The 26,203-nt window shown below is 45.5% G+C and overlaps 2 protein-coding genes across 7 annotated transcripts in view; one reads left to right on the top strand and one right to left on the bottom strand.

The window, feature by feature from the left end:
- Positions 1–793: 793 nt before the first annotated feature.
- Positions 794–22,831, bottom strand: CALR3 (calreticulin 3). Its single transcript, XM_039243383.1, has 9 exons — positions 22,621–22,831; positions 22,291–22,392; positions 19,475–19,678; positions 12,661–12,755; positions 9,158–9,346; positions 5,990–6,097; positions 5,763–5,894; positions 4,708–4,800; positions 794–1,026 (listed from the first exon to the last, which is right to left on the bottom strand). The coding sequence occupies exons 1-9, from the start codon at positions 22,709–22,711 to the stop codon at positions 883–885; spliced, it is 1,158 nt and encodes a 385-aa protein (XP_039099314.1). The 5' UTR covers positions 22,712–22,831; the 3' UTR covers positions 794–882.
- A 149-nt stretch (positions 22,832–22,980) lies between these two features.
- The window catches only part of CUNH19orf44 (chromosome unknown C19orf44 homolog), a 32,927-nt gene continuing 29,704 nt past the window's right edge, over positions 22,981–26,203 (top strand). For all 6 annotated transcript variants that reach the window (XR_005530386.1, XR_005530385.1, XR_005530383.1 and 3 more), the window contains exons 1-2: positions 22,981–23,055; positions 24,645–24,840. The gene's annotated coding sequence lies outside the window, so the exon portion shown is untranslated. The remainder of the gene's footprint in view (positions 23,056–24,644; positions 24,841–26,203) is intronic.

Below are 26,203 nucleotides of genomic sequence, written 5' to 3'. Positions count from 1 at the left end.
CAGCATATGTCACATATAATTTCTAATGTTTTCTGCTTATTTGTAATATCACTGGACTCAAATTCCTGATGTCCTAAATTGTATTACTTTCCAACACATATTTCTGTGTGAAAATGGGTGTCTTCAAATCAGAAGGCTGCTATGTAGGACTTTAAAAAGGCAAATTATTTAGGGCACCTGGCCGGTTCAGTTAGTAGAGCATTTGACTCTTGGTCTTGGAGTTATATGAGTTCAAGCCCCATATTGGGTATGGGGTCTACTTAAAATTTTTTTTAAATCTTTTTTAATGAAAATATTAAAGGGGCGCCTGGGTAGCTCAACTGGTTAAGGGTCCGACTTCGGCTTAGGTCATGATCTCGGAGTTTGTGAGTTCGAGCCCCGCATTGGGCTCTGTGCTGAGCACTTGGAGCTTGGAGCCTGGAGCCTGTTTCGGATTCTGTGTCTCCCTCTCCCTCTGTCCCTCCCCTGCTCACACTGTGCCTCTCTGTCAAAAATAAATTAAAAAAAAAAAGAAAAAGATTTGTATTGGAAAAGGTTAGCATATGCTATCAGTAATTTACAGCCTGCAGGGAAAAAAAGTTTTCAAAATCAGTTTTACTAACTTTTATTTATAAAACATTTTTGGGGCTAAGAGAAGAGCATCATGATTTGGGCCAGACTAGGGCCTCTGGCTCCTAGCACTCAGGTTTGTCGAGAGAAAACCTCTCTGTGCACAGCAGGGAGGGGGCCCCAGGGAAAGCCAGGCCGACCCCCCTGAGAAGTAAAGGAACGTTTTCAAAGAAAATTGGACAGATTACCACATAGGTTGATGTTTGTACTCTTAAATGTAGATTACAGTAGAAACGAGGTTTTACCAATCATCTTTATCTGGGGTGGGAATGACTAAAATTCGTCCCTCCTATGAAATCTCTGGAAACTGTTTTCTTGCCCACCAAACTTGCCCATCAGCAGCTCCTCCTCGTCTTCCTCACGGGCCTTCTTCACTTCCTCCTTGGCCTGTATGGCGTCCATCTCCCTTTCTGGGCCCTTGGAGAAAGAAACAGACATATGAGACATTAGCCGCTGGGGGCTGTGTTTCCAATGAGTGGACCAGGGGTCCACCTTCAGCCTGCCCTTGCCTTCTACAAACCTCCACACCGCAGCTTCAAAGAGGCCCCAAGGATGCCCGGCCTTAATCCCTGGATCCTGTAATTGGGACCTTGTATGGGAAAAGGGTCTTTGCAAGTATGATTAAGTTAAGCATGTTGAGGTGGGAAGATTATCCTGGGTCATCAAATGGACACTAAATTCCATCACCAGCGTCCTCGTAGGAGACAGGCAGGGAGAGATTGGGCACATACACAGAGGAGAAGACCACGTGAAGACAGAGGCAGAAATCAGAGCCACACGGCTACAAATCAAGGAACACTAGGAGCCACCAGAGGCTGCAAGAGGTGAAGGAAGGATGCTCCCGCAGAGCGCTTGGAGGGAGCATGGCCCCACTGAGGCCTTGATTTCAGTGCACTGATAGTGATTTTGGACTCCGGGCCTCCAGAACTGTGAAGTGATGGATCTGTGTTGTGTTAAGCCAGCCAGTTTGTGGTAATTTGTTACAGCGGCCGCAGGACACAAATACACCCACCCACTTCTTTCTGTTCTCAGAGTACCTGGGCCCCTGTCCTTCAACCAGCTGAGCAGTGAACGGGCAGTCCTCTGAGCCTAACTGGGAAAATCCAGGCACATGTGATCAACACAAGGGTTAGCAGTGCAGATAACATCAAGAAGGTTCCCGTGGTCATTACTGAAAAGGAGTTTTAGTAAGGTTTTCTGGGAGAAGTCAGATTCAAGAAGAAATGACTCCCTCACCATCAACAAAATGAAAAGGCAACCCGCCGAAAGGAAGGAAATATTTGCAAATCGTATCTAATGAGAGGTTCTTATCCAAAAAGTATAAAGAACTTATACAACTTAAGAGCAAAAAATATCTGATGGAAAAAAAGGGCAGAGGATCTGAATAGATATTTCCCAAAGAAGACATACAGAAGGCCAACAGGCACAGAAAAAAGATGCTCAACATCACTCATCATCAGAAAAACGCAAATTAAAACCACAACGAGATATCACTTCATACCTGTTAGAATGGCTACTATCAAAAAAAACACGAGATAAGAAACACTGGCCAAGGACATAGAGAAAAGGGATCCCTCAGATGCTGTGGGTGGGAATGTAAATGGGTACAACCTCTACAGAAAACAGTATGATGCTTGCCCCCAAATTAAAAATAGTAATTCCATATAATCCAGTAATTCCACTTTTGGGTGTTTATCTGAAGAAAAGGAAAGCACTGTCTCAAAGGACATCTGTGCCCCCATGTTTATTGCAGATTATCTATAATAGCCAAGACTGAAAGCAATCAGATTGTCCATCGACCAATGAACAGGTAAAGAAAATATGATTCACACACACAGTGGAATATTACTCGGCCATAAAAAAGAATGAAATCTTGCCCTTTGCAACGACATGGATGGACCCTGAAGGCATTATGCTAAGTGAAATAAGTAAGAGGAAGAAAGACAAATACCATATGATCTCACTTGTATGTGGAATTGAAAAAGAAAAACGCACAAGCTCATAGCTACAGAGAACAGGTTGGTGCTTACCAGACACGGTGGAGGGTGGGGAGTGAAAGAAGGTGGGCAAAATGAGTCGAGGGGATCAAAAAGTACAAACTGCCAGGTATAAAATATAAATAAGTCATGGGGATGTCATGTGCAGGATATAGTCAATAATATTGTAATAACTTTGTATGGTGAAGAGTGTTAGCTAGACTTATTGTGGTGAGCATTTCTTACTGCATATAAATGTTGAGTCTCTATATGGTACCCTTGCAACCAATATAATATTGTGTGCCAACTACACTTCAATTGAAACAATAAATAAAACTCAAGCAGTTCACAAAAAAAGGATATCCAAATGGCCACAAAAGCCATAAAACAGTGCCAACCTTCATTTGTTATCAGGGTAAGAAAACTAAAACCAGAGACACTACTACAAAGCTGGAGAAACCCACAATCCCCAGCGCCGTTGAGGATGCGAGAGAGCCCAGCCCCTCCAGGAACAGCCTGGCAGTATCCTATGGGGGCAAACATCTTTTGTAGGACCCGACTATTCCCGGCTAGTTATCCCGGAGAACTGAAAGCCCACATCCACACACAAAATAACCTGTAAATAAATAGTTATAACAGCTTTGTTCATATGTCAAGAATTGGAAACAACCCAACTGGTGAGCAGAGAAAACTAACAATGGGGAGTCTGGGGGGCTCAGTTGGTTAAGTGTCTGACTTCTTGATCTCGGCTCAGGTCGTGATCTCGCGGTTCGTGAGTTGGAGCCCCTGCATCGGGCTCTGTGCTGACAGTGCGGATTGGGATTGGGATTCTCTCTTTCTCCCTCTCTCTCTGCCCCTCCCCTGCTTCCTTTCCCTCTCAAAGTAAATAAATAAACTTTAAAAAAAATTTTAAGAATGAAAATGAAAAAAAACTACTCAGCGATAAGAAGAAACCAATTACTGGCTGACACCCCAACAACATGGCTCAATCTCAGACACATTATGCTTGAGGAGCAGGCTCAAAACGACGACAGGCTAGGGCAATCCATTTATGTGACACTTGGGAAAGGCGAGGCTGTAGGGGCAGATACCAGATTGGTGGAGGCCTGAAGTGGGAGAGGCTTTGGCTACAAAGGGCCCAAGGAGACTTTGGGGGGTGATGATCCTATGTTCTACATCTGGATCTTTTTTAAAAAAAATTTTTTAATGTTTATTTTTGAGAGAGAAAGACAGAACGTGAGCTGGGGAGGGGCAGAGAGAGAGACACACATATACACAGAATCTGAAGCAGGCTGCAGGCTCCGAGTTGTCAGCACAGAGCCCGATGTGGGGCTTGAACCCATGGACCATGAGATCCTGACCTGGGCTGAAGTCAGATGCTTAACCGACTGAACCACCCAGGCATCCCTGCCTCTGGATCTTTGTTGGTGGTTTCACAACTGTATGTGTTTGTCAAAAGCCGTGGACTTCTACACCAAAAAAGGGTAAATCCTACCGTATATATATTACACTACAGTAAATCTGACTTGTCAACAACTGACAATGATACCAGGTGTGGCCAAAGATGCGGCATAAACCGTAACCCTCATCCGCTGCAGAAGGAAACAGAAAAGAGGATGACACATTGAAAACCGATGGGCTGTGTGGGACCTTGTGACCCAGCCTCTCCTGGCCTGGACATGTGTCCACTGAAAGGCAGGCACGGGAATGATGGTAACAGCTTAATCAGTGAGGCCACAAGCTGGAAGCAATCCAAAGCTGCGTCAACAGAGAACAGATATATACCTTCTGGAATATTCACCCAGTAAGAATGAGCTGCTGCTGTATTCGATAATATGAACCTCACAGCGCTGCCTGAATGAGTGAGTATTGGATGGCTCAGTTATACAAATTTCAAAAGGGGGTCAAATGTATGGTCGTGGGATAGTGGTTCGTTGGAGGGGAGGGGCAGCTACAGGCAGGGCGAGGGTGTGAGGAGGTTTCCAGAACTCTGGTACCGGTCTGTCCCTTGATCTTGGTGGGACGTTCACTAATAAAAATCCATCAAGCTCTTTCCTGTATGTTACACTCAAGTACAGAAATAAATGAATAATGAGCAAAAAGCCCATTGTGTGTGTCATACCTTAGTTTCCCCCCAAGTGGCTTTGCCAAAATTGTCAGCATACGCTTCATCGTCTGTGATCAGGAAGTTATCGAAAATGGTGCCTGATCTCACCTGTGGATGAAAATAAGGCCTTCCTTACTGATGTGAGAAATATGACAGCTTTGTACCCAGAAGCAATTGTATGTGGTTCAGGGCCCTAATGGTGACTGGATCTCCAAAGCAGCAGGTGCTTAAACCCATTTCTGAAGCGCCCCTTCCCTCCAAGGGACTGGTTCGCAAGCTTAGAAACTCCTGATGCCTCACCCCCAGGGATGCTGATTTCACTGGTCTGGGTGCTACCTGGGCATGGAGACTCACAAGCACTCGAGGGACTAGAGCGCTCTGTGATGTCCGCCCACCACTGCCCGAGAACTTTACTGGGTAAAGCTGGCTGTGGGCAGCGGCAGCACCACCTGGAGCTTGCTGGGGAGGCAGGATCTCGGGCTCCACCCCGGACCCTGCAAACATCAGAAGCTGCAATCTTGTCCTAGAGCTGATGGGGCCCACAGGTCAGCTCCAGGCTGAGGAGTGACAAATTCCCAGAGGGCAGGGAGGCAGACAGGAAATATAAAAAAAAAAAAGGGGGGGGGGCAGAAGGATGTTTGTTTTATCCATGGCTGAATTATGTCCTGAGTCCAGGTATGGGTACCAGGCACATAGTAGGAATTCAAGGAGTATCAGACACACAGTAGGAGCTCAAGGAATACCAGCTATGCAAATGCAGGAGTTTAGGCTGAAGCTCAGAGTTATAAAACTACAGCCAACTTATTTATTTATCTATCTATCTTTTTATTTATTTATTTTATTTGCTTACTTACTAACTTATTTATGGGGGGAGGGGCAGGAGGAGGAGGAGAGAGAGAGAGAAAGAGAGAGAGAATCCTAAATAGGCTCCATGCTCAGGCGCTGAGCCTGACATGGGGCTCCATCCCAAGACCCCAGGATCATGACCTGAACAGAAATCAAGTCGGACGCTCAGCTTACTAGGCCCCCCCAGGTGCCCCCGGGTGATAGCAAATGTAAGGCCAAGTGACCTGCCACAGCTCCAGTCCAATGGCACCGATGTTCTCAAATTCTGAGAGGTCGTACTCTGTCAGATAGTTGGTGTTTTTCAGCTTCTGATGGAGCCAAACGTCTTTGTCTATACCTTCTGGCTTCAGGCCACCCTGCAACGACAGACCCTAAGTGGACGTCCGGAGGGACGCAGGCAGAGGCGGGGGAGGGCCACCACGGGGCAGCGTGGGGAAGAGATGCCACCCACCTGGTACGGAGGCTTCTGCAGCATCGGCGCCTGCCAGTCCCCGTCCAGTTTGCTGTTCCAGTCGCTTGGCTTATTGGCACTGGCATCCAGAAAATGCTTCTCCCAGTCCTTAAACATGGGGGGGTGGGGAGGGAGGAATCGAATCTCAGATTTGGGAAAAGAAATTCTTAGCTACCAAGAGGCAGGAGCAGGCCTACGGCCCTGGTCGCAATTTGCCCACCAATTTGGTGATCAAGGGGCCAAGTGCTAAGTGTTCTCAGTCCCACGGAGGGTTTCAGGGCCACACGCTGCCCGGATTTTCCCCCTAAGCCTCGGCGTGATCACACCACCCTTCCCAAGCTGGTGAGAGGAACAGAAGTCTGGAAAACTCAACAGAGAGGCTAAAGTTAAAAATGATGGGACAAAAGTGATGTCGGGGGGCGGGGCCACATAGTCACTGCTGGTTAGGTGGTCTGTCTTCTACATCACAGTCATATATAGAATGTTCCAGAGAGAGGGGCTGGACAACCAAGAAATGTTCCAGGATTTACATGGGGATTGCTGGGTAGCAGGAGAAAAGCAGTTATGTTATTTAGACACTATGTACATACATGTATATATTAACAGCCACAGTATACACATATAGATACATGCATACACATACATGCACACATGCATGCATACAACATATGAACACACATGTATAACGTGCGTGTATGATACACATGCACACATTAACATACATGTACGCTTGTATACACATATACACATGTATGCATGCACTCATATATACACCCATCTATATATATGTATATGTATATGGCTTAGGAGGTGTTGAACAAATACTTGTTGAATAAATGAATGGATGAGGATGGGGCATCTGGGTGGCTCAGTCGGTTCAGCATCCGACTTGGGCTCAGGTCATGATATCTCAGTTTGTGGGTTCGAGCCCTGTGTCAGACTCTGTGCTGACAGCTCAGAGCCTAGAGCCCATTTCAGATTCTGTGTCTCCCTCTCTCTGTGTTCCTCCCCCTTTTGCTCTCTGTCTCTCTCTCTTTCAAAAATAAACATTTTTTTAAAACTAAAAAAAAAAATAAATGGATGAAGAAAAGGCGCTATAGATTAATATTCAGATAAACATATAAAAACAGGGGGCATCTGGGTGGCTTAGCTGGTTCAGCATCTGACTCTTGATCTCAGCTCAGGTCATGATCTCATGGTTCATGGGTTCGAGCCCCACGTTGGGCTCTGTGCTGACATCATGGAGCCTGCTTGGGATCCTCTCCCTCTCTCTCTGCCCCTCCCCTGCTTGTACTCTCTCTCTCTCAAAATATATAAATAAAAACTTTAAAAAAACACGAAAACATAAAAGTTGTGTATAATGATGTTTTCTCTTTCAGAATAACTGAAAAATTATAACATTTTGCACTTAGCCTGGGGCACTTGGGTGGCTCAGTTGGTTAAGCGTCCGACTTTAACTCAGGTCATGATCTCACAGTTCCTGAGTTTGAGCCCTGCATCAGGTTTGCTGCTGTCAACACAGAGCCCACTTGGGATCCTCTATCTCCCCCTCTCTGCCCCTCCCCTGCTCACACACACTCTTTCTCAAAAAATGACAAACAAAAAAAGACTGGGGCTTTTCCATGATACTGTGTATCTGTGAAATATTGCATATTTCTCAATGATTGGCATGTAAGATTTGGCGGCTCCCGTCCGCTTTTTGCTCACCTCAACTGGCAACAGATGAAGCCACTCTTGTGCTGGGACCAGGAAATGGGCGCAATGCAACCCGAGTAGCTGGCTCCTTATAATCGCAGGCTATTAAATCATAATGCCATAATGAACTAATTTCCTTAGGAGCTCACACGGAACTGAACATATGGAGAAAACATGGCCAGTTTGGAGGCCAGCTTCTGGACGTGTGATTAGGCTCCACCAGGGACCCACCTCAAGTACGCTCAGCCCTAAGGCACACAGCGCTGCTAGCTGGCAACCCTGTAGCACAGAGGCAGTGAGGACTTTCATCCTAAGACCTGTGTCTTCTCCTGCACAGCCAGAGGGCTCCAAGGTCAGTTTCTTTGCCATTCTGCGCTTTGGTTTTTGTTTGTTCTTTTAATTTTACTGTTTATTTATTTTTGAGAGAGACAGAGCGTGAGTCGGGTAGGGGCAGAGAGGGAGAGGGAGACACAGAATCCGAAGCAGGCTCCAGGCGCTGAGCTGTCAGCACAGAGCCTGACACGGGACTTGGACTCACAAACCGTGAGATCATGACCTGAGCTGAGGTCAGACGCTTAACCAGCTGAGCCACCAGGTGTCCCTCTGTCATTATTTTAATTTTTTATTCATTTTTGAGAGAGCACAAGTGGAAGAGGGGCAGAGAGAGAGGGAGACAGAGGATCAGAAGCAGGCTCTGCTGACAGCAGCGAACCCAAGGTGGGGCTTAAACTCACGAACCGTGAGACTGTGACCTGAGCTGAGGTCAGACGCTCAACTGACTGAGCCACCCAGGCACCCCCCCCATACACTTCTGTCATTTTAAGCCACCCACTTTGTGGTCCTTTGTTAAGCAACCCTAGGAAACTCATGCAGACCCATTATGTTAACTGAGTCTTGGTTGTGATGCTCAAAAACTACTCCATGTTCGGATTCAAAATAGCAAAATTTTTTTAAAAAATCATTATTATAAAGATTGCTGATGCATTATCCTTTAAAAAAAACGGATCAGTTGGGGCACCTGGGTGGCTTAGTCGGTTAAGCGTCCGACTTTCTTAGGTCATGATCTCGTGGTTCGTGGGTTCGAGCCCCGCGTCAGGCTCTGTGCTGACTGCCAGCTCAGAGCCTGGAGCCTGTTTCAGTCTGTGACTCCCTCTCTCTCTGACCCTCCCCTGCTCACGCTCTCTCTCTCTCTCCTAGAAATAAATAAAACAAAACAAAACAAACACAAAAACAACGGATCAGTTAAAAAAACAAAACTTGCTCGATTTCATCTCAGATATTGTAAGACCCTTTCACGATCCCTGGAAGGGAGGAGCTACACGGCTGGTTTTGGCGGCAAATGCTCCAGGGAGGGCACTTTGATTGTGACCATGTGGGGATCACGGTCACCAGCCCTGCAGCAAGCGCACAGGACCTGCGTCCTCACAAACTCCGCTGGCACGCCCTGTGGGGTTGTTTGCGGAAAATGCACACCTGGGATTTGTCATCTTGTGCCTGGTCCCCATCCTTGGACTCTGCAGAGAACTTCTCCATCTTCTTAAGTGACGTCAGGTTCCAGTCATACTCGATGTCACCAGATTCGATGGATTGACCGTCAATTTTCACTTCGTAAGTGAGGTCTGGTCTTAAGACCAGAGCATAGAGGTGGGTAAATCCATCAACCTGAACGTTTTAAGGGGAGAAAGGGTAAGGATGAGACTTTGACATTTCAGGGCAGGTCTACTATGTGATTTAAGTCGCTGTTGATCAAAGCTTTGCTACAAACAACCAGAAGAGCATTTCTGGGGGCGGGGGTTGACTTGACTACAAAATGTGGCCTACAGAAGAAATCACCCCCTTGTAGAAAACTTCCTCACCACCAGCTGACTTCTCTGGAGTGGCTAATTCCCTTCTGTGTAGATAATGGTTCCCACCTAGAATCCCACAGGTGGTTATGACAGGGGTCTTCATGTAAGCCAAACGCCGCTGCCCTGTTTGGTTTATGAAAAGTTGTGTGGAAAACAATTTCCTGTTCCGTGTTCTGAAAGATACCGAATGAAGCCCAGTCTATTGTTCAACACAGAGGGGAGCTTCCTAACGTTCTGAGCCGCCCAACAATTTAAGCTCTGCAAGGGCAGGCCTGGTACATCTCTTGGTCACAGTTAAAAACCCCAGGCCAGACACAAGGGAAGGATTCAGCAAGCATTCAATAAGTGAGAGATGGGGGGGGTAGATGGGCAGGTGTCTGGGGAGGTTGGGGTGCCCAGGATGTGCCTGCCTGTCAGCAGCAGAGGGGACTCCGGCGCCATGCTCCGGCAGCCATCGGTTCTCAAAGTGGGGCTACCCGGTCATTGTCACTGGCGCTGCCCAAGAAATGTCTGCCACCGGGTCAGCCTGACCTGTTGTATCAGCACCTGAGTGAACCCTCTAGTGTCCTTCACGGACCTTCCAGAGGTGCTGACGCTGCTTAGGTTTGGGAACCACTGTCCATCAGGAGGATTCTCCCCCTGCTAAGAGCCAAGAGTAAAAGCCTTTTCAGTACCCCCTGCTCTGCTCTGCAGGACACACAGGCTGCTGTCCACACCATGGGCAATGGTTCTGTCTGCTCCGTGTTCCTCTCAGCCTCTGTAGCTCACTGTGACAGCTGACAACACGCTTCTCCCCATGCTCTCTCCTCGCTCTCTGCCCGTCTTTGTCTCCTCTCACCTTTCCTAATTTAGACTTTGGACTCATTGGCCAGGTTGCTGGCACCTTCCAGGATCTGACCACAAGTGCAGAGTCTCCTAAGGGCTAACATCCACTCCTGCACATATGCAATGGATCCAAGCCAGGATCTTTAATTCCAACCATTGGCCTGAGCTTCAGAGCGGAGTTTCCAACAACTTACTGGACACCTCTACCTGGATGTCTGCCAGGATTTTACAAACAACAGTTCCAAACAGCTCTCACGTGTGCCCTGGCCCCTCACTGGTCTTTGTTTTCCCTGATTAATAGCAGTGCTGCTGAGATTCATCGTCCACATACCTAGGAGCCGAATTCCAAACATCACCAAGTCCTTTGGGTCCCACCCCTGAATTATCTGTCAAAAGCAGTCCCATGTTCTGCATCCTGTTGAAGCCTTGAAGCCTTGGCCTAACAGCCTCACCCTTCTCCCTGCCTATCAATCACCCCATCCCTCCGGCCCCTGCCCCCCAGAACATCCGAGGTATTTTTCTAACATGCAGATCTGACCCTCTCCTTGAAGCCCCCTGAGGGCTGACCACCGCCTGCTGGGGAGATTCTCAGCCTTTCCTTCACAGCATCGAAGAGTGAATCAGACCCACTGGAGACGCTGCTCCTCCCTCACTGGGAAGACTGGAACGCCAACTACCTGCTGTGAGTCAGTGCTCCTTCCACAGAAGCATCTTTTCTTTTTCTAACAGGTGCAGAAATAGCACACATCTGACGGCAACATCAGCCTGCGGGAGCCGCTCAGGGCCCCAGAGCCTTGCGGCCCGGTGCTGGTCACGCTCTGACCTCCCCAGCACAGCGCACGCCGGACTTCACGGCCTCTGTAGTGTCATCCCCGGTCTCTCCCACACATCCGATGTGCAACTGAACAACTTCTTGGGGAATCAGTTGTAAAACCTGTGCACTAAGTTGGCCTTCGAGCTCTCCCTCACCCCTACAGCAGGGATGGCAGGCCTCTCCATTTCAAGAGGACCTGATGATGGGGCGCCTGGGTGGCTTAGTCGGTTAAGCGTCCGACTTTCGCTTAGGTCATGATCTTGCAGTTCGTGGGTTCGAGCCCCGTGTCGGGCTCTGTGCTGACTGCCAGCTCAGAGCCTGGAGCCTGTTTCAGTCTGTGACTCCCTCTCTCTCTGACCCTCCCTTGCTCACGCTGTCTCTCTCTCTCTCCTAGAAATAAATAAAAAACATTAAAAATAAATAAATATATAAAGAGGACCTGATGATCCTTTGCAGCCACAAGTCGGTGGGTGGGAGCCCAAGAGGAGCCCGGCTGCCAACAGGAGGCTCACTGGGGCTTGGTGTGGAGACCAAGCACAGCCCTGCTTGGGTCAGGACTGAGTAAGAGGCGATTATGGACACTTCCCCTCCATGCAGTCACTGTGCTCTCCAATGCACCCCGGCCTCCTGCCCAGATTTATCCAGACTCATAGAGGGCCCCCCCCATGTGGAAGCTCTGGGCCCCTGCTTCCTGGTGGCTACATTCAAACAGAGGGGGTACAACGGGAAGTGTACTTCCCTTCCGTAGGCCCAGCGCCAGGGACCCGAGGCAAGCTGCCTGTTTGGAGAAGCCCTGGGCAGGGCCATGGAGTTAGGAAGCGGGCCCCGCGGCAACAAGTGTTATTTTCACAGGATCCGTGGCAAAAAGTAAACAAGTATGCTTTCACTTTAGAAACATTCCCATTGGTAAATGTTTTGGTATTTTGAAAATTACTTTCTCCAGGATGTTTTGCTTCCCATCCTGAATACTTTAGTCCATGGTGAGGACGGATACAGCTGAAGTGTGACTATACTATTGTAACTGTTATAAGGCAAATTATAACGCAATGTCACAGCTCACGGTAAAAAGTGAGTATGCCCTCCCGATGGGTACAAACCTCAGAAAACAAGTCAAAGGAGTACGCAAGTGTCTCTGACAAGCCTGCTAAACTGGAAACCTGGGACACAGGGGTGTGTTTGCTAAGCCCCATCCCTGGCTCAGTGACGGATTTTAAGATCAGAACTATTTTCTCTAAATTTATGTTATCATTAAGAGTTAACACGGGTGGGTGGGTGGCTGAGTCCGTCCAACTCTTGATTTCAGCTCAGGGCATGATCTCAGAGCATGTGAGTTCAAGCTCTGTGCTGACAGTGTGGAGCCTGCTTGGGATTCTCTCTCTCCCTCCCTCTCCGCCCTTTCCCTTCTCTCTCTCTCTCTCTCAAAATAAGTACATAAACATTAAAAAAAAAAGAGTTAATACAATCACAGCTTTGAACACAGAAGCGTTTACCTTACACCTGATTGATTTCTTGTTTGAGTGATACTGATTCTTGAAGTGTAAAATAACGTGAACTTTCTTGATATCAAATCCACAAATATCGGGTCCTACAAAAAGAGAAATATTAGCTGCTCTCAATTTCCTTTTATCAGGCATCACCACAGGAAACCCCCAATCGTTCTGAAATATACAAGGCACCGGAAGTCTATAGGTGCAGGAATAATCGGACATTGTCATGGAGACACTGAACCGGACAGCGGCGCCCTTCCTGGTTCAGCTGACTTCTCTGATCACTGCAACTATTTTGGACTCAAGTGTAAGGCAGCATGTGAGTAAGAAAGAGATTTAACAGTCTAGGAAGCATCTGTGGCATGCTTGCCTGAGGCTCGGGCCCTTGCTCTGAAGCTCTAACAGGTGACCTGTGTAGGGTGAGGGCTTCGGAGTCAGACCAACTGGTTCTGATCTCAGCTCTCTTTCACTGTGCTAAGACATATTTGCAGCTACACCGCTACCCACACCCCCGTGTCCTGTTCTCTAAAACCGGGATGTTAATCTTGACTTCCAAGGGTATTTTGCCAACTAAATGGGCTAATGTATGTGAAGCATTTAATAGGGTGATGCTCGGTATTTGTTATTATCATTATGCGTGTCCCAAAGACAATACACAGGCACATATCAGACAAGGCTTTCTGAATATACTCAACAAGGCTTGCAGGAGGGATCTGGAAAATTTGTCAAACCTTCTGAGGATGTTTGGAATTACCCTGCTGCTGCTTTACTGAGCTTAAGCCTTAGGAATGTACTAGACCATCTGGGTGTCTTTCTGTCTCAAACCAAATTCCACCACATCCATTGACCCGGGGCTGCACCCGCCTCTGGGGATTCTGTGAGGCAAACCCTGTGTAAACACAAGCAGATGACTGCAATTTTTTTTTTCTAGATCTTGCAGTGATGAAGAGAGATCCAAGCGGCACATAATTAAAGGATATTATCAATTTGCCAGAGTGGCTGTAACATTGCACTTGGAAGTAGCCTCCTGAGGGACCCACAGAGAACACCGCGTCTGCCTTCCAGATGAGTTCTCAGAAGACGCATGTTTATGTAATTTCCTTTTTTTTTTTTTTAATCACTGGAAAACAATCCAGTTCAATTTTTAAAACAAAAGCTATGGTATGAGAACTATTTGTAGGAAAGGCTACCACCTCAGGATTAAAACATGACATTTTCCCTTCAAAGTTGGTCAGAATTTTCTGATTTCTAAGCACCTACATGCTTTGAAATATTAAATTAAGCTTCAGAACACGCCCAGGCATGCCTGGGAAATCCGGACAGTTTCCATTAAGTGCTATCATAAAATATTTATGCACGTAATGGATTTTTATGAAGAAATGGAGTAGGGACATGGGCTCTAAAGCCAGGCTGACCTGATTTGGGGCAAGTAAGTTCAATCTTTGTGAGCCTCAGTTTCTTTATTTGCAAAATGGAAGCTGTGTTACCTATTTCCTAGGGTTTTAAACATAATTTAAGACTGCGTTTGTATCTCTGCCATCCTGTTTTAAGAGAATAAAAATAAATGAAGACTTTTTAATTTCCTTTTTAATCAAAGTAAAGATGGTCTTCATTCCAGATTTTATTTTATTAAAAAAACTTTTGTTTATTCATACTTTTTAAAAAATTTTTATTTTTTAACATTTATTCATTTTTGAGAGACAGAGAGAGACAGAGCACCAGCAAGGGAGGGGCAGAGAGAGAGGGAGACACAGAATCCGAAGCAGGCTCCAGGCTGTCAGCACAGAGCCCGAAATGGGGCTCGAACCATGAACTGGGAGATTATGACCTGAGCCGAAGTCAGACGCTTAACTGACTGAGCTGCCCAGGCAGCCCTGTTCATTCCAGATTTTAAATGCAGGCGTATATTGGAGTCGTGGTGGAGAAGACAGCAGGGATCAGGGGCTGTGCAATTGGTGGAAACTTTGCATATATAATGTAGTGGCCTTGGAGAAGTCACCTTGCCCTCCAAGACAGGGCAGGATTATATCCAGAGTCAAGAAATAATATAATACCTATTCTCTCTACTTCTATAACACTATGACCAACTGTACATACAAACACGAGGACAATGTAACAGGTGTCTGAAGGCTGATGCTGATCACAATAAATTCAAAGATAAGCACTGAAAAACCAGGACAGAGAAAACTTCTGCAATGCATCCATGTCACGAGAGAGAATTTTAAAAAATGGATTCCCCAAACTTGAATTACAGACAGATATTTTAAAACTACATTTCCATTCTTAAAAGACCTTTTCGAGGCGCCCAGGTGGCTCAGTCAGGTAAGTGTCTGACTTTGATAGCACCGTTTGTGGGTTTGAGACCTGTGTCGAGCTCTGGGCTGACAGCTCAGAGTTTGGAGCCTGCTTTGGATTCTGTGTCTCCCTCTCTCTCTGCCCCTCCCCTACTTGCCCTTTGTCTCTGTCTCTGACTCTCTCTCAAAAATAAACATAAAAAAATTTTTTTAAACATTTTTTAACTTATTTTTAAAATTGTGATAAAATACACATAAAATTTGCTGTCTGGGCCCTTTTTTTTTTAATTTTTTAAAAAAATTTTTATTTCTAGGAGAGAGAGACAGTGTGAGCAGGGGAGGGTCAGAGAGAAAGGGAGTCACAGACTGAAACAGGCTCCAGGCTCTGAGCTGGCTGTCAGCACAGAGCCTGACGTGGGGCTCGAACCCACGAACCGCGAGATCATGACCTAAGTGAAAGTCGGACGCTTAACCGACTAAGCCACCCGGGCGCCCCATGTCTGGGCCCTTTTTAACTGCATCATCCGTGGTATTAAATATATTTGCCTTGTTGAGCAACCGTCCCCACCATCTATACTCTTCATCTTATAAAACTGGAACTCTATACCCATTAATCACTAACTCCCCATTCTCTCCTGCCCCCAGCCCCTGGCAGCCACCATTCTATTTTCTCTATATATAATTTTGACTACTCTAAGGACCTAAAATAAAATAAGTGGAATTGGGTAGTATTTGTCTTTTGGTGACTGGCTCATTTCACTTAGAATAAAGTCCTCAAGGTTCATCCATGTTGTAGCCTGTATCAGAATTTCCCTCCTTTATAAAGCTGAATGATAACCCATTGTATGGATGCCACATTTGTATATCCTTTCATTTGCAGATGGACACTTGAGTCCTCTAATTTTGTTCTTCTTTTCTGAGATTGTTTTGACTATTCAGGGTCCCTTGAGATTCCACATGAATATTAGAATGGGGTTTTCCATTTCTGCCAAAAAAAAAAAAAGTCCTTGGAATTTTAATAGGAATTGGATTGAATCTATATATTGTTTTTAGAATCTGTAGAATGCTTCGGCTAGTGTTAACACTTTAACACTATTAAGTCTTCCAATCCATGAACATGGGATGTCTTTCCATTTATTTATACCTTCTTTAATTTCTTTCAGCAATATTTTGTAGTTATCATTGTACAAATCTTTCACCTCCTTGCTTAATTCCTAAGTATTTTGCTCTCTTGGATGCTATTGTAAATGGAATTATTTTTGTAACTTCCCTTTCAGATCGTTCATTGTTCATATGTAGGAATACAGCTGGTTTTTGTGTGTTGACTTTGTATCCTGTTACTTTGCTGAATTTGTTCATTAATTCTAATAGTTTTTTGTGTACTCTCTATGATTTTCTATATATAAGATCATATCATCTGCAAAACAGATAATTTTATTTCTTTCTTTCCACTTTGGATGGCTTTTATTTATTTTTCTTGCTTAACTGCTTTGGCTAGAACTTCCAATAGTATGTTGAAAAGAAGTAGTGAAAGTGGGGTGCCTGGGTGGCTCAGTTGGGTGAGCATCCAACTCTTGATTTTGGCTCAGGTCATGATCTCATGATTTGTGAGTTCAAACCCCTGCTGAGATTCTCTCCGTCTCTGTCCCTCCTCTGCTTGCACTTGGGCACTCTCTCTCCCCCTCTTTCTCTCAAAATAAATAAACTAAAAAAAAAAAGTGGGGAAAGTGGGCATCCTTGTCTTATTCCCGATCTTACAGGAAAAACATGGTCTTTCACCACGGACTGTTTGCTGTGGGTTTTTCATAAATGGTTTTTATTATGTTGAAGTAGTTTCCTGCTATTTGTAGTTTGTCAACTGTTTTATCATGAAAGGGTGCTGAATTTTGTCAAATGCTTTTTCTGCATCAGTTGTGATGATCACGTGTTTACTTTTTCCTTTCATTCTGTTGGTGTGGGATATAATATTGATTGATGTTCATACTTCAGATCACCCTTGCAGACAAGGAAGAAATGCCATTTGGTCATGGTGTATAATCCTTTTAGTACACTGCTGAATTGTTTCCTAGTATTTTGTTAAGGATTTTTGCATCAATGTTTATAAGAACGTTGGTCTGTAGTTTTCTTGTAGGTGTGGCTTTGGTATCAGAATAATGCTAGCATCATAGAATGAGTTAGGAAATATGTGTTCCCACCTCTTCAATTTTTTTTTTTGAAAAGTTTGAGAAGGATTGGTATTAGTCCTTCATTAAGTGTTTGGTAGACTTGGTGAGAGATTCATCAGATTCAAGATTTTGTTTTGTTGGGAGATTTTGGTGTATTGCCTCAATCTCCTTACTACTTGTAAGTCTCTTCAGATTTTCTATTTCTTCATGATTGAGTCTTGGCAGATTTTGTGCTTCTAGGAATTTGTCCATTTTATCAAGGTTATCCAATTTTTGGGTGTACAAATGTTCTTAGCACTCTCTTACATAATTCTTATTTCTGCAGAATTGATAGTAACATCCCATTTCTGATTTTAGTAATTTAAGTCTTTCTTTGTCCATCTAGGTAAAGGTTTTGTCAATTTTGTTGATCTTTTTGGAGAACCAACTTTGGATTTCATTGATTTACTCTGTTGTCTTTCTATTCATGATTTCATTTATCTCTGTTGTACTCTTTATTATGCCTATTTCTCCCTTCAATTCTACCAGTTTTTGTTTCATATATTTTGAAGTTCAATAGGCATGTAAATGTTTATAATTATTACATCTTCTTGATATGTTGACCTTTTTATTAATATATAATGTCCTTTGTCTTTGGTAACCTTTTTTTTTTAAAGTCTATTTTGCCTGATATTAGTATAGCCACCTCTGCTCTCTTTTGGGTGCTATTTGCCTGGAATACCTTTTCCCATCCTTTCACTTTCAACCTGTGTCTTTGAAAAAATTTTATTTAATTTTTATTTTTTATTTTTTTAATTTTTATTTTTTTGTGAGAAAGGAGCATGAGTGGGGGTGGATCAGAGAGAGAGGGAGACACATAATCTGAAGCAGGCTCCAGGCTCTGTAGCAGGATTCTTGCACATGTCATGACACTGAGGCTTTTCTTTCCAGGAAGCAACTTTATTCCAGCCGGCATCACTCAGTTGGGTTCATACCCAAAGAACTGAGCCCTGAACACCATGTGGCATGGTATTTTTAAAGATATTTTTTACTTCTTTGTCTCCCGTACATGGCAACACACAAACATACAGTCTGATTAAATGGTCTCATGTTACCAGTCGGGAGGGATGTTGTCACATATGCAAATAGCAAGGTTGCCTTGAGATGTTCTTTTTTTTTATTTCCTTAGGGTGGGGACCCTACCACAGCTTTAACTCATGAACCATAAGATCATGACCTGAGCTGAAGTCGGATGCTTAACCGACTGAGCCATCCAGGCGCCCTTTCTTTTGTTTTTAGTTGAGTTTTTGTAGAGAAATGTTTAAATTCCTTTTTAATTTCCTTTTGTGGATATTCTATAGCTATTTCCTTTGTGGAGGAACCACAAAGATTACATTTGATATCTTAAAGTTATAACATGCTCTAATTTGAATTTATACCAGTTTAACTTCAATAACACACAAAACTCTGCTGTTCATCTCCTTGCACTTCTGTGATCAGAAGCAGTGATCAGCGATCAGAGTTCAGATCCCTGATACTGGGAGAACAGGGTCCTTTTGGCTCACCCTGGCTGTGGCTAAGCTGTGTATAGGCTGCTCCAGGAGCACATGCACGGCTGTCTGCCATGCGGCTTCAATGGAAGATGCTAAGAGCTGAAATGGGCCAAAGTCAACCTTCCCATTCTTCCTTTGCTGGAAGAAGCAATCCTTCCACAGACTTCGGAGTTTCAAAATAGTTGCATCCCATTCTGTCGTTACGATTGTTGTCCAGGTGGAGAGATGGATTCCTGGTGCTTTCTATTCCATTTTCTCAGAATGCTCTTCATCCTGAAAGCTTTTTGCATCCACACACTTCAGTTCTAGGTCTAGTTCCTGTGGCCCAGTGTGGTCCCATGCCAATTCTGCACAAATTTTCATCAGTTGCTCCCAGTATCAGGAGATATTTAATGTATTCCGGGGGTTAGCAAGGGCTAGACAGGAAATATTTTTGCCTTTCCTATAATTTTCGTGTGTCAAAAATATCATCCTGCTTTTAATTTTTTTTAATCATTAAAAATGTTAAAACCCATTCTCAGCTCATGGGGCATAATAAACGCAGTCTGTGGGCTGATGTGGCCCATGGCCAACGTTTGCTGACTCCTGGTGTATTCCAAATAATTGGGACTACATTACTAGTGGACGAATAAACTCTCTCAAAAGTACAATAGAATGATACGGTTACCTTTTTATAATATCAATTAGGCTTAACAGTACTAAAAACCTTTGATCGGATATACTCAATACTACTCCTGCAGCAAAGTCTTACTCTGGGGAATTCTATCAAGTGGAAGGAAGGGTTCAAAGTCACCAGAAATGGTTGTTTTGTGCTATCTAAACTCACCAAACATAATATAGTACTGAGATTTTCCGTTCAGGTTCTTCTGATCCACATCTGCTGGGAAGATCTTAATGTAGCCCCCTCCGCAGTCCATCTTCTGCTCGTGCTTCACTGTGTACTGGATGACCAGAGTCTTCCCTTTATTGCTAAATGGCTTGAAACGTGCAGAGATGGCATAGAACCGACCATTTTGCGTGGTCTGCAGACCTTTAAACAAAAAGTAGTCGTGAAAGATTCAGAAGGACAGACCCTGCGCTCAGTGCTGCAGGGAATTAAATGGTGGCCCTGCCCCCTGGCCCCAGTAATAACCACTCACATCAATCCAGGGCCTCACACACATTTTTACAATCACAGTGACTGGCATACCCCAAACGGGCTCTCTGCTGCCATAAAACTTCTATTTCCACACTCAGTTGCTCAATATACCACTGTTATACCTTAAAACACTGCAGCTTTATTTTTTTTATTAAAAAACTTTTTAATGTTTTATTTGTTTCTGAGAGAGAGAGAGAGAGAGAGAGAGCGCGTGAACAGGGGAGGTTCAGAAAGAGAGGCAGATACAGAATCTGAAACAGGCTCCAGGCTCTGAGCTGTCTGCAAAAAGCCCGACACAGGGCTCGAACCCACAAACCATAAGATCATGACCTGAGCCGAAGTCGGACTCTCAACTGGGACTGAGTCACCCAGGTGCCCCAAAACACTTCAGCTTTAGATGATAAATTAATTGTGCTTCCATTCATTCTCCAAGGGGTGGGAATATACAATAAAGCCTGTGCAGCAACTTCATTAAACACCAGAGCATCTCACATCTTTTCTTTAATTCCTGTCTTAAAATAATTGCTTAGGAAACACAACCGTGGATGGAGAACAGAGCGCTGACCTGTTCAAAACAGTGCTTCACTGCACTGATGAGCTGGCCCACAGTTGTCATCTTTTTATAAAAGATATCACATGAATCATATCATATTTTATAACCCCTCCCCCCTTTTCAGTAGGCTCTGTACCAAATCCTTATCTTATACTATGGAAACCAGAGCCAGTCTTACTATCGTCTAGTCTTCCTTGCTCCACATTCCTGCCCCCGTACCTGCTTACGCAGAGATCCATCACAAACGCACTTGATGTTTTCTATCAATATGTCCAAGCCTCAACTCATGACTGACCGCCCACTACCGTACTCATCTCTTTCTCTCTCCTCCATTCTCTCTCCACCCTCACCTTTCTCAGAGAATTCATAGGCTCTCCCCTCCTATACCACCCAAAGGCCAAGATTCACCACCTCCTTCTCTCTCACCACCCTCCTCAGCCACCCCCAATGTCTCTCACCTCTTCCCATTTCTGGCTGACTGAATTCTATTTTATCTTTCCATCTATGGCTTCTGTGTGATGGCCCTTGGGGATCACAATGAAAGGCGCCAAACTAATCGGTATCCCCAGTGCCTTGCTCACGTGCTCTCACTAGATGTGTGCTGGAGTGGACGAAATGCAGAATCTCAGGATTCCATGTTGGAGGAAGAAAAAACATGGTGCAGAAAAACCAAATGGAAACCCCTATCCTTGGACAAGCTTGATGGAACAATCTGTTCATTTCACTCCATTTTTGTCCTACGGGCTGAATCTTGACCAACTCTTTCGGTCAACATGTAACTTAAGAAACAGCGCATGTGCAATAGAAAACCGGAAGCTGCCAAGAGGATAGCATTGAAGCAGCAGAGTCGAGGTGGAGGTGGAGTGGAAGGCTGGTGAAGAGGAAAACTCTTCATCTAAATTAGGCCAGCATGGGGCACCTGGGTGGCTCAGTCAGTTAAGCCTCTGACTTCGGCTCAGGTCATGATCTCACAGTTTGTGGGTTTGAGCCCCGCGTCAGGCTCTGTGCTGACAGCTCAGAGCCTGGAGCCTGCTTCAGATTCTGTGTCTCCCTCTCTCTCTGACCCTCCCCTGCTCATGCTGCCCCTCTCTCTCAAAAATAAATAAAAAACATTAAAAAATAAATAAATCAGGGTTGGCAAATCTTTTCTGCTAAGCCAGAGACCAAATATTTCAGACCTCACGGGCCATACAGTCTCTGTGCTGACTTACTGCCTTTACAGTATGCGAAAAGCCCAAGAATCTAAGTCAAGGACTGATCACGGCTGTGTTCCATTAAAACTTTACTTACGGACACATGACATTTCATATAGTTCACTAAATTCTGTATAGTTTTTATACATTATAAATGACCATTCCCCTTTTGATTTTTCTCCAGCAATCAAAAAATGTAAAAGCCATTCTTATCTCACCAGCCATGCAAAAAATAGGCATGTAGTTTGTCCACCTCTGATCGTCAGAAATGAGAAGACAGAAGTTATTTTGGCACCAGGAGGCTACTGACCTGGGGGGCGGGCAGTGCAAAGGAATGGGGGCCTCTGAAAACGTTCCCTATCTGATCCAGGGTGCACAAATGTAAACATTCATCTTTCTGTGCCCCTAAGATCCATACACCTGACAGCATGTAGCTTTTAGCTTGATTTTTTTTTTCCTTCTTAAGGAGGAAATAAAAATGAGAAGTATCCCCTAGTCATTTTCCTTTTGCAGGCCAAAGACCTGGGGTCTCCAAATTCCTGCCACTAATTGGTACACAGCGGGGCGATCTTGGGCAAGTAAATAAAGTTAAGAGAAAAAGTAATGCCAGACCCCATCCAAGCCTTAGTTTTCCCTCCGGTGAACCGGCTGTAAGAGGTGCTAGGGATGGGCCACACCTGCCGTGAAAGGTTGCTATGGAGGTGAGGTGTGTGTGTTTGTGACATTTGGCTCCATTTTCTCACTTTTCCTACACCAACCTTTGTCCTTTTCTTTATGACCATAAAATTTCCCCGACGAGAGTCTAAAATGCCCAAATTGGGAGTCATTGGTGGACTGGACCCAGCGGTTCCTCCAGCGCTCTGTGGGGGGAAAACAACACCGGTTAGAGCTGAAGCTGATCATTTGAGTCATGGGGGGTGGGGGGAGGGGGGCTTGAGGCTTTGAGGCGTCGAGGCTTCGAAGCTCCGCCACTACCGACCCCGCGGCCATGGGCTGGTGCTAATGGCGACTCGGCTATCCACCCGGCAGCAAAGGACGGAGGGGCTTACGCCCCTACTCTACCACCGTCACGGACGGCGCCTTTTCACCTCCGTCTAGAAATTCCTCTTGGAAGTAGACGGTGGCCAGCGCCACCCGCAGCACGCAGACCGCCCACAGCGGAACGGGAGCCACATCCATGGGAGGTGCGCTGCACTTCTCGAAACTACCCCTTTACTCCCAGCGGTCTCGGCGTTGTGCCAGGCCGTCCCAGGACTACAACTCCCGTCACGCCTGGCGATTGTGACCTGAGGCACCATTGCCCCCTACCGCGCAAAGCACGCCGGGCCCGCCTCGGCACTACCACTCCCATGACGCATCGCGATTATGACCTGAGGCCCCATTGGTCCTCAGAGCGCGGCGCGCGCCGGGATATGTAGTCTCTACCGCCCCAGCGCAGTTGCCGGGGGCAACGGTCCCATCCGGCCAGGGTGTCAAGGCGGGAGCGCGGCGGCGGCCTCTGCGGATGGACGTCGCGGGAAGAGGTTGGCGGGGTGGGCTCGGCTGCTGCCGGGCTTGGAGACCGGCCTGGGGAGAGGAGTTGCGGGAAATGGGGAGCGTTCCGGAGCTAGGCTTGTCGGGCTGCGGGAGGGCGGACGCGCGCCTCGTGCCTGGTTTCCCGTCGGGGCCCATTTGGGATCGTGGTCCGGGGTGGGTCGTTCCAGGCCGGGGGGGGGGGGGGGTGGATGGTGGTGGGAAGAGCTCGGTGGGGTGAGGGGCGCCCGTGTTTTCAAAGTTAGGCTTTTTATTTTTTTTAATCGTTAACAACTTTATTGAAGATGCGTTTACGTACCATACAACCCACCCCTCGTAAGTGTACAACTCCGTTACTTTTAGTAAGTTTAGCAAGTGGAGCAAGCGTCACCACGATCCAGCTTTAGAATTTCTGGCTACTCAGGGATATCCCTCCTCGCTCCCACGCCCAGCCCCAGGCAACCACCGATGTGCTTTCTGACTATAAATTTGCTTTTTCTGGATGAGCCTTATGAACGCGATCGTACAGTGTGTGGTTACTTTCCTTTAGCACGATGTGTCCGAGATGAATGTATGCATGTTGTTGTATGTATCTGTATTATTTTTTAATGCTGAATAGTATTTCACTGTATGGATGGACCTCATTTCTTATGGACTTTTGGATTGTTTCCACTTATTGTCTCCTATGGATAATAATTATTATAAACATTTGCATACATTTCAGTCATCTTGGGCTACATGGGAACTGCCAGACTGTTTTCCAAATTGCCAACTGTACCATTTTGCAATCCCCCATGACAGTGTATGAAGGCTCCAATTTCTTCACATCCTCACCAACACTTGTTATTATAGGTTTTTTTTTTTTTTACAATTTTTTAAAATGTTTTATTTTTGAGAGAGAGTTAGAGACAGCGTGAGCAGGGGAGGGTCAGAGAGAGAGGAAGACACAGAATCTGAAGCAGGCTCCAAGCTCTGAGCTAGCTGTCAGCACAGAGCCCGACGCGGGGCTCGAACCCACGAACCGTGAGATCATGACCTGAGCCAAAGTCGGATGCTTAACCAACTGAGCCACCCAGGCGCCCCCCCCTTTTTTTTTTTTTTTACAATTTTATAGTTTATTTAAAATTTTCAATGTTTATTTTTGAGAGAGAGAGTGAGTGGGAGACGGGCAGAGAGAGATGCAGACACAGAATCTGAAGCAGGCTCTAGGCTCCCCGCTATCAGCATGGAGCCCGATGGACACGGGGCTCGAACTCACGAATCATAAGATCAGGCCCTGAGCCTGAGTCAGAGGCTTAATAGAACGAGCCACCCACGTGCTCCATCTTTAGTTTTGATTGTAGGCATTCTCTGGCTGTGAAGTGGGATCTGATGGTGTTGATTTGCATTTGCCTAATGGTTAATGATGAACATCTTTTCATGTGCTTATTGGCCGTTTGTGTGTTTTGGGTTTTTTTTCCAGCGAGATATCTGTTCATATCTTTTGCCCATTGGTTTATTTTTAATTGTGTTTTAAAAATATATGAATCTTAGTTGTGACAAAATGGATATAACCCAAACTTTGCCATTTTAACCATTACTGATTTCTTTTGAAACCTAGGGAAACCTTTCAGAAGAACTAGATGCTGTTAAGCCTGGCCTGGTGGTGGGGCTTTCCCTCTGACCCACAGAATGGCAGAGGCAGAGTCATCTCCTGAGCTTCCGTTACAAAAATATAAACAAAGGTAGCTGTTGACATTCCAGCCATCTCTACTGGTCTTTACCACGTCCTTCCAGCTAAAAGCCCGTTAATGCAGGTATTCCAAACACCATCATCTAATTCTTGTGTTTTATTCCATGTCCTACAATGAACATAGAAATCCTATGAAGGGAATAGTTATGATCATCTTTTTACAGACGGGCAAACTGAAGCACAGAGTAGTCAAGTAACTTGCCCAGTGTCACACAGGCTAGGAATCCTACACTGTTTCTGTCAGGTGTGGTTGGTTCTATATTCACCGACCCCTGTGGGCAGGCCTGTGCCAGGCTCTCTAAGTATCCGGGTGGTTAATACGGGGATGAGCGAGCAAGCACACCACGCAGAAAAACAGAGTCAAAGAAGAATAATTCACTCTTCTACAGACAGAGTCTTAGGGCCGGGTTAAATGTTTTTCCTTTCACAAAACATTTGAAGCCAGCTTTTTAAAAAAAAAGCTTTTTAAGTTTATTTATTTTCAGAGAGAGAGCGAGCGCAGGGGAGGGACAGAGAGATGGGGAGAGAGAGAATCCCAATCAGGCTCTGCACTATCAGCACAGAGCCCGATGCCGGGCTGGAGCTCATGAACCGTGAGATCATGAGCTGAGCCGAAATCAAGAATCGGACACTTGATGGACTGAGCCACCCCGGCCCCTGAGTTCAGCTTTGAAAGGTGCATAAGACATGGGGTTGCCAGATTTTACACATAAAAATATGGGACACCCAGTTGAATTTGAATTTCAGATCAACAACAAATTTTTTAGTGTGAAACTAGTTGGAACATACTACTTTATAGTATAAAAATATGTCATACTTTTTTTTTATATAGTTTGTTTATTTTTGAGACAGACAGAGCATGAGTAGGGGAGGGGCAGAGAGAGAGAGGGAGACACAGAATCTGAAACAGGCTCCAGACTCTGAGCTGTCAGCATAGAGCCTGATGTGGGGCTTGAACCCACGAACCGTGAGATCATGACCTGAGCTGAAGTCGGATGTTTAACTGACTGAGTCACCCAGGCGCCCCAAAAATATGTCATACTTCTATCTTAAAAATTATTGGGGCATGATCCCAGTGTTGTGGCGCTGAGCGTGCAGCCTGCTTAAGATTTTTTCTCAGGGCACCTGTGTGGCTTAGTTGGTTAAGTGTCCGACTCTTGGTTTCGGCTCAGGTCGTGATCTCAGAGCTTGTGGGTTGGAGCTATCCACATGGCGCTCTGCGCTGGCAGGGCGGAGCCTGCTTAGGGTCTTCTCTCTCTCCTCTCTCTGCCCCTCCCCCGTGTGGGCTCTCTCCAAATAAGTAAATAAACTTAAAGATTCTCTTTCTCTTCCTCTGCCCTGCTTATGCTGTCTCTCTTTATAAAAAAAAGAAAAATGATTTGCTGTTTATCTTAGAGTCACGTCACGTCACGTCACTTAGTGTCCTG

This window comes from Hyaena hyaena, unplaced genomic scaffold (assembly GCF_003009895.1).
Source record: "Hyaena hyaena isolate Hyena2069 unplaced genomic scaffold, ASM300989v1 scaffold_227, whole genome shotgun sequence".
Classification (NCBI taxonomy): domain Eukaryota; kingdom Metazoa; phylum Chordata; class Mammalia; order Carnivora; family Hyaenidae; genus Hyaena; species Hyaena hyaena.
Note: the sequence above shows the minus strand (reverse complement) of the source record. Positions and strands in the feature narration are given on the sequence as shown.

What these genes read in the sequence shown, in the direction of transcription:
- CALR3 (XM_039243383.1), bottom strand. Translation starts at nt 22,711, where the DNA reads ATGGATGTGGCTCCCGTTCCGCTGTGGGCGGTCTGCGTGCTGCGGGTG. An exon ending in CACAAGATGACAAATCCCAG is followed by an intron (nt 6,098 to 9,157) that starts GTGTGCATTTTC and finishes CCCATGTTTAAG; the next exon opens with GACTGGGAGAAGCATTTTCT. An exon ending in TTGGACTGGAGCTGTGGCAG is followed by an intron (nt 4,801 to 5,762) that starts GTCACTTGGCCT and finishes TTTCATCCACAG; the next exon opens with GTGAGATCAGGCACCATTTT.